At 63.2% G+C, this 7,929-nt stretch overlaps 1 protein-coding gene across 1 annotated transcript in view; it reads right to left on the minus strand.

Annotated features, from left to right (window-relative positions):
* The window catches only part of RHBDF1 (rhomboid 5 homolog 1 (Drosophila)), a 14,066-nt gene extending 6,257 nt beyond the window's left edge, over nucleotides 1–7,809 (minus strand). The window contains exons 1-9 of the mRNA XM_015409948.1: nucleotides 7,666–7,809; nucleotides 7,283–7,413; nucleotides 4,450–4,663; nucleotides 4,016–4,222; nucleotides 3,486–3,608; nucleotides 3,223–3,389; nucleotides 842–1,096; nucleotides 619–730; nucleotides 9–47 (exon numbers count right to left, since the gene is read on the minus strand). Of these exons, the coding sequence (XP_015265434.1) occupies nucleotides 9–47; nucleotides 619–730; nucleotides 842–1,096; nucleotides 3,223–3,389; nucleotides 3,486–3,608; nucleotides 4,016–4,222; nucleotides 4,450–4,663; nucleotides 7,283–7,413; nucleotides 7,666–7,788 (1,371 nt within the window). The 5' untranslated portion in view covers nucleotides 7,789–7,809. The remainder of the gene's footprint in view (nucleotides 1–8; nucleotides 48–618; nucleotides 731–841; nucleotides 1,097–3,222; nucleotides 3,390–3,485; nucleotides 3,609–4,015; nucleotides 4,223–4,449; nucleotides 4,664–7,282; nucleotides 7,414–7,665) is intronic.
* Nucleotides 7,810–7,929: the final 120 nt, after the last annotated feature.

Here is a 7,929-nt window from a genome sequence, read left to right on the forward strand (position 1 = left end):
TGCTGAACGTACTTCACATTTTCGTAGACGCCCCGGTTCCTCAAGACCTGCCCGAGAGAGGGGCCAGTCAGAGCAGGCCAGGTCTGTGTCTGGAGCTCAAGGGACCGGTTTGGTTTCTCTATTCCCTCGATTGTGTTGCGTTACATTAACAATGCAGACCAGTGTTCCCTCTGAGCTGAGTTAGTGTGAGCTGGCTCACAGTTTTTTAGCCTCCGGCTCACACGTTTTCGTTCTAACTCAGGAAGGATGGGGCTCCAGAGCAAACTAACTGATGCAGGAGCCAAATCGCTCGCTCACAACTTTAATGCCAGAGTAGCGCGCAAAGGAGAATTTTGGCTCACAAGACTCCACAGCTTAGAGGGAGCATTGCTGCAGACTCTTCCTCTTGGTACCTGGATCAACGTTTGACTCTAGTGGCACCTCTAAGGCCAACAGAGAATCATTCTGGGCCTCGGCGTTCGTGTCTGAGGAAGTGGGCAGGCACAGAAAAACTTATGTACCCAGAATAAAACTTTGCTGGCCTTAAAGCTACCACTGGATTCAAACCCACACTCTGGCCCTTTTCACACGACCCTTCTAAACTGGATGTTATTCGTTGTTGGCCTTCTTCCAACTCACCGAATCGACAGCCTCGTGCTGGGAGAAGCCGATGGGGGCGATGCCGTAGATCGACACGGCCAGGATGGTGATGAGCGAATGCACGAAGGTGACCCAGTACGTGAAGAAGGGCCTGCGCGGAGGACAGCGAGGGCTGGCTCAGTGCGGGGAGGGGGTGGCCGGCCCCCCACCCCGCCCACGGACACACACACCCCCCGCCCGGCCCCTCCGCCGCCGCACCCACCGGTGGTCGTCCATGTCCTCGATCTGCTGCTTGACGTAGCTGTCGATGCGCTTGCGGTAGGTACGGTTGGTCAGGCGGCCCACCATGCCCAGCCCGTAGGGGCGCTTCTCTTTGGCGAAGAGCTGCCGCACGGGCACGGTGATGCGCTGGCCGCGCCGCTGCAGGCCCAGACTCACCACCTCCTGGCGCAGGCGGATCTTGGGCTGGAAGACGGAGGAGGCCTCCTTCTGCTTCCGCCAGCCACGCTCCAGCGGCCTGGGAGGGCAGAGGGGCCGGGCTGTGACGGGCAGCCGGCGGGTCAAAGCCACCCCACTGGGCCACGCAAGCCAGCAAAGGGCCCCCCCCAGTGGGGGAGGGGGGAAAGGCCATGCAAGGAAGCTCCCCTCCCCCTGGGAAACGGCCACAGGCTGCCCTCCTGCCCCCTCCCCACAGCCCTTTCCTTGCCCATCAGCTCCACCCACAAGGGACACCAAAGACCCACATGGGGGGAAGGAGGAAGCATCCAAGCAGGGTTGGAACACTTTCCCCATGAAGAAAGGTTAAAGCGCCTGAGGCTCTTTGGCTTGGAGAAACGACGGCCGAGGGGGTGACATGATCGAGGTTTATAAGATTATGCATGGGATAGAGCAGGTCGAGAAAGAAGGACTTTCCCCCCTTTCTCACAAGACAAGAACTCCTTGTGGGCACTCCATGAAATTGCTGAGCTGTTGGGCTAGAACGGATAAAAGGAAGTCCTTCTTCACCCAAAGAGTGATTCACCCATGGAATTCACTGCCACAGGAGGTGGTGGCGGCTACAAGCATGGACGGCTTCAAGAGGGAATTGGATAAGCATATGGAGCAGAGGTCCGTCAGTGGCTATTAGCCACAAGGTATAGATAGGGGCTCTGGGGCAAGTGATGCTCTGTATTCTTGATGGGGGGGGGGCAACAGTGGGAGGGGCTTCTAGTGTCCTGGCCCCACTGCTGGACCTCCTGAGGGCACCTGGTGTTTTTAGCCACTGTGTGACACAGAGTGTTGGACTGGATGGGCCATTGGCCTGATCCAACATTGGCTTCTCTTATGTTCTTAATACGGAGCAGAGGTCCGTCAGTGGCTCTTAGCCACAAGGCATGGACAGGAACTCTCGGTCTGGGGCAAGGGATGTTCTGTATTCTTGGTGCTTTCGGGGGGGGGGGCAACCGTGGGGGGGCTTCTAGTGTCCTGGCCCCACTGGTGGACCTCCTGAGGGCCCCTGGTGTTTCTGGCCACTGTGTGACACAGAGTGTTGGACTGGATGGGCCTTTGGCCTGATCCAACATTGGCTTCTCTTATGTTCTTAATACGGAGCAGAGGTCCGTCAGTGGCTCTTAGCCACAAGGCATAGACAGGAACTCTCGGTCTGGGGCAAGGGATGCTCTGTATTCTTGGTGCTTTCGGGGGGGGGCAATAGTGGGAGGGCTTCTAGTGTCCTGGCCCCACTGGTGGACCTCCTGAGGGCCCCTGGTGTTTCTGGCCACTGTGTGACACAGGGTGTTGGACTGGATGGGCCAGTGGCCTGATCCAACATTGGCTTCTCTCATGTTCTTATAGATAAGCATATGGAGCAGAGGTCCGTCAGTGGCTCTTAGCCACAAGGCATAGACAGGAACTCTCGGTCTGGGGCAAGGGATGTTCTGTATTCTTGGTGCTTTCGGGGGGGGGGGGCAACAGTGGGAGGGCTTCTAGTGTCCTGGCCCCACTGGTGGACCTCCTGAGGGCCCCCCTGGTGTTTCTGGTCACTGTGTGACACAGAGTGTTGGACTGGATGGGCCAGTGGCCTGATCCAACATTGGCTTCTCTCATGTTCTTCTGTTCTCACCCTTAGGATTTTCTCAGATATTAACTGGGAATCAGGAGGCAAGGGAAGAAACAAATCCTACATCACTGAGTGCTGTTTCAACGGGTCCTCGTCATCGATGGGTCTGGCGTAGCTTTTGTTTGGGGGGGGCGGGGTGTCCTCTTTGGGGCATCGCAGCAGCCTGAAACCTCTGTGTCAGGTCCACCGGACCCTACGGCTCTCTTCTGATTCCCTGGCACTCTGTCCAAAGGGGGAGGGATGGAGGAGTTTGAGCCACTGGCCCGATGCTCAAGCACGCGGGCTGCTCTGGACCCAGGGGCAATCAACAGTCACCGTAGACAGGGGCCTGCTGGGTCAGGCCCTGCCTTCTCGGGGGGGGGGGGGAAGAGCCTCTGCGGTCACCCCAGCAATGGTGAAATGGGGGGGAAAGGCGACGCTACATGAATCACGAGGACCCGGAGAGTGAAGGGAGAGGAAATGGAGAACTTCAAGAGGACAACCCCCCCCTCCCCGAGGAAGGGCCGGAAGGGGGGGGGGTCCGGTTCCGCCACGGCCTGACTCACAGCATCAGGTGACTCCTCTCCAGCTCGCTTCGGTCCAGGGCCCCCCCGGTGAGTGCCGGCTGAACAGACGGGGGGGCTTTCAGGTCAGCGTCCCGGAGGGCGGCTTCGGAGGGCGACTCAAAGACCTCGTCGGGGTAGGTGGAGAGCTCTTCCTGGAGGACTCCTTCCTGGCAGGAGAGGGCAGGCTCAGAGACACCAGGAGGGGGGGGGAGATCCCCGCAAGCCCCTGGCCGGCCCGACATGCCGCAGCCCCCACCCCTTACCCGGGCAAAGAAGGAGGTGTCCAGCTCATCCGGGAAGTCCCCCGTGTCCTCCTCCAGGAAACTGGCCGGGGTGAAGCTGCGCCGCTGGGCGGCCCGGAGGGTGCCGTCTTTCACCGAGCGGCCCTGCGGGAAGGAGAGCACCCGGGCAGCTGCCGGTCAAGCGGTTGGGAAACACAGATGGGCAGCGCACAAAGGTGAAGTGACTGGATTTATACCCCCCGGCCCTTCACTGCCCAGGGGAGGCTCAGAGCGGCTTACAAACTCCTCTCCCTTCCCCTCCCCACCACAGACAGACACCCTGGGAGGGAGGTGGGGCTGAGAGAGCTCTCTCAAGGACCGCCCTTCAGAGAGCAGCTCTGAGAGAACTTGTGGCTGGCTCCTGTCGCTCGTGTGGGCTGGCAAGGCAGCAAGAGACCACCCCCTGGGGGAGGCCCCCCCTGCCAGGCAGAAGGGAGCCATGCGGTGCCCCCATCCCTCCTGGGGGGGCCCCGCCACCCCCAGATGCCCACTGCCCCCCCCCGGGCATTCACCTTCACCAGCGCCGCCGCCGCCCGGAAGCTCATCTTGGCGACGGACTCCCTCTTCCTCCTCCGGGGCCAGCGGTTGAACCCGGACCGTGAGCTGGTGAAGGAGCAGAGAGACGCAGCCCCAGGCGTGATCGGCGTGTGGGGCGTGCTGTAGCCGTCCGCGTCGTCGGGCATCCGGAAGGCCCGTCCCCGGGCCAAGGGGTCGATGATCTGCCACCAAGGAGAGGCCGCTGGTCAGAGGAAAGGCACCTCAGGGCCCACCCGTAGGGGGAAACATGTGGGATTAGGGAGAAGCACGTACATTGACCAGGCCCTTCGGAAGAACCCCAAAAGCTTCGACAAGCCACTCCACTCTGTCCTCCTCCTGGTTTCGGACCGGGGTTCAGGGTTAGGCAGAGGCAGCCCCCTCCCCCCCCACACCCGAGGCCACCACTCACCCTCTGCATGCCCAGCGGGCAGGGGGGCACGTAGAGCGGAGGGGGCGTCTCCGTGCTGGCCAGGGAGATGTTGTCCTGGCTCGGGAGGTCCAGCTCGCGGATCACCTGCGGCTTCAGCTTCCCGTAGCGCATGCTGCAGTGCCGCAGGCTTTTGCGCTGCCACTTCTGGGTGGCGTCGCTCTCCTTGCTGACGCCGAACCAGTCCGCGGTGCCCCTGTGGAGAGCGAGGCGTGCCCCTGAGAACCCACAGCCGCCGGGGCCCCAGGGCAGCCCCGAGTGTTTCCGTCAGCCCGCCACTGGTCTCACCATCGCCACACGCTGCGCCGGACTCTCCCGGCCCTTCACGCTCTGCCCGGGCCATGCCACCCAGCAGCCTTGACGGTCGCCAAGGACAAAGCCAGAGGTGGGCGGTTAGCGGCACAGCTGCTGCTGCTGTTAGTGGCGCCCGGGAGAGGCCGGCATCCGGGGAAAGGGCTCATTAGTCAAGGGTTATGCACAGCACTAGGGGGAGGGGGTGATGAAGGCACAGGCCAGGACAAAACGAGGTGCAAAGGCAGGACGGCAACCACATGAGATGATGGGGAAGGGGTGCAGGTCTAGGGGGGGCCAGCGACTCCTTGGCCCAGACTGGGAAGGCAGCTGGCAAGAGACAGCAGCTGCTAGAGTGCTGGTTGAAAAAACATGCTATGGCAGCAACGCCCCCCCCCCCCCGATACACCTCTCTCCGGGCACGAGAAGGTGAGCCGTGCGTGACCCTCCTCATTCAACCCTGCCAGCTGCGCCTGTGATGCCAGGACAAGCAGCCCCAGGCCAGATCTCCGCCTTCTGGGGCCAACGGCAACGTGGGAGATGGAAACACAGAACCATAGAGTTGGAAGAGGCCACAGAGAGACCACCTAGTAGTCCAACCCCCTGCTGCCCAATGCAGGACCAGCCTGAAGCCTCTCTGACACACATTCGTCCAGCCTCTTCTTGAAGGCTGCCAGTGAAGGGGAGCGCTCACCACCTCCCCGGGCAGCTGGGGCCCGTCGCTGCCTCCCAGGTCCAGCCCGCCACCGGCCGAGGCCACTCCCCCTTGCCCCGAGCCTGTCTGGCCGAGGACCTCTCTGGTGCCCTTCCATTGCCAGCACACCAGGCTCTTCCGTTTGTCTGGCACCAGCGCCAGAACGGTGCCCTGGGGAGCAGGCCTCCCCCTCCAGGAACGGGCCTGGGGCCAAGAGGCTCCCTCCGAGCTGCGGAGAGTCTCGTGAGCAAGAACTCTGCTTTGTGAGCTGCTGGCATTGGAGTTGTGAGCCATGAGCGATTGGGCTGCTCCTGCGTCAATGAGTCTGCTCTGGAGCCAGCCTTCCTGAGCGAAGACTGAAATGTGTGTGCCGGAGGCTGGCTCTCACTGACTCAGCTTAGAGGGAGCACTTCCTGGAACTGTGGAGGAGGCAGGCCGCGCTCCGGGAGACGCTGCCACCCCAGGGTCTACCCCTCCTCGGCCGCTGGGCAGGAGAAGGGCTGCTGGGGGCCCCCATGCACTCACACACATGCACTGGCATGGGGCGGGGGGGAAGACGGGTGTCACACCAGCACTGCAGGTACCTGAAGAGCGTTCTGGGCAGGGACTGGCGTTTTCTCAGGGGCCTCCTGCCCACCTGGTGCCCGCGAACGGGCAGGGTCTGACTCCTCTCAAAACGCACCTGCCTGCTGCAAAGGAGAGAGAGCTGAGGGGGGGGGGGCGGAGCTCTACGTGGCCTGCTGGCTGGGACCGGGCAGAGTGCCGAGGAGTCGCCCGGGTGAACCGGGAAGAAAAGGGGCTGCCCTGCTTGCCCTGAGGGGCGATGCTGGCACTCCAAGGCCGGGCCGCAAAGCTGCAGGCAGGGGGGGAGGCCCAGCACGGCCCCCTGGAGAGGGAAGCCGCAGGCGTGGTGCCGCCCCGGAGCCAGAGAGAGAGGAGAGCCCGGGGACGGCCGAGCGACAAGGATGCTACCTCCAGGGCAGGAGCTCAAGGCGGGCTCTACGAGGAAGCCCTGCAGGGTGGCCTTCCGTGGCCCGGGGGTGTCTCTCACCCGCTTCTCCCATGCGGGCGTCTCCTCACTCCAGGACGCGGGGGAGGAGGGTGTACCTGGGGCCTCCCCTCCAGAGAGGACACGTTCCTTCTTGCCGGGACGCAAAGGGGCACGCTGGGAAGCTGCAAGGTCGCCCCTACCCCAACTCAATTTGGGAGAAAGGGGGGCATGAACCGCAGAGTCAACCCCCCTCTCCCCAGGCACGGGCAGCCTTCGTGTTTGTTTCAAGCGTTCGTGTGAAACGAGATGACAGGCGGAGGTGGGGGGAAGGATTTCAGCCCTGGCATCGAGAGACCCCCACCCCCAAACCAGGCATAACAAGCTCTGCAGGAGCCCCACGGCCCTGCTCAGAAATCCACCGGGGCACCTCTCGCGCCAAGAAGAGACAGGCCCCGCCAAAGAAAGACACCATCGTGCCAAATGCCTTTTCTTCCCAGTCCCTGCAAATCCACCACCCCCCCGACAGCTCCGACTTCTCCGGGCACCTCCCATGTGGCCTCCAGAGCGCCTTGGCAACCAGCATAGGTACCACAGAGACCACAGAAGGGTGGCCCCTTCACAGCCACGGCGATCACACCCGGGGAAGCCCCACAGGGCTGTACAGACACACACACACACCTGGTCTGGCCCTCAGTCCAAATGCCCCTCAGTCCACCCAACGATTCCATCGACGAGTCAGGCATCGGCCAGCAGCCAAAGGTGTCTCTCCCCCCGGACCTCCGGCGCTGGGCGGAGCTCCTGTACGGGCAGCGCAGGGTGACCCAAGGGCCAGGCCTTACCTCCGGATGGTCTGGGTGATGGACGTCTGCCGCTGGAGCACCGGCCGCCGAAACTCATTCAGGGGAGAAGAGAAGCGGGTGTTCTCCGCCGGCATGCTGACGCTCCGCAGGAAGGTCTGGCGCTTCAAGGGCTGCGGGAGGAACCAGAGGGCCCGCGTGTGTCAGAGGAGGCTCTGGGGAGCCAGGCCCCGCCCCCCTGCCCTCGGAGGCCTTGAGCCTCCCCCCCCCCCCGAGTCTCCGAGGCCGAAGGGCTCCCGGAGTCCTAGAGGGGGCTGGCTGGAAGGAAGGAAGGAAGGAAGGAAGGAAGGGCTCGCTCCCTGCCGGGGAGAGACACACGCGAGGCCTTTGCCCGAGCCATTCGGCCCCCGCCCCTCCCTGGGTACCTGGGCCAAGGCGGGCTCCTCGCCCGCCACCGCTGCCCCCATGGGCGCAGGAATGTCCAGCTTCAGCCAGGGCGGCTTCTTCCTCTGCAAGCTGCTGGTGCTGTCCCGGCGGGCCTCGGACATCCTCCCGCCTCAGCGGTCAGGCCTGTGGGGAGGGCAGCGAGGTGAGCATAGGGGGCCAGGGGGGTGCGGAGGTGCCCCCTCCCCGCCCTGGGGGACTCAGGGAGGGCAACGGAGGAGGAGGAGGAGGAGGAGGAGGAGGAG

This window comes from Gekko japonicus, unplaced genomic scaffold (genome assembly GCF_001447785.1).
Source record: "Gekko japonicus isolate JY-2015 unplaced genomic scaffold, Gekko_japonicus_V1.1 scaffold78, whole genome shotgun sequence".
Classification (NCBI taxonomy): domain Eukaryota; kingdom Metazoa; phylum Chordata; class Lepidosauria; order Squamata; family Gekkonidae; genus Gekko; species Gekko japonicus.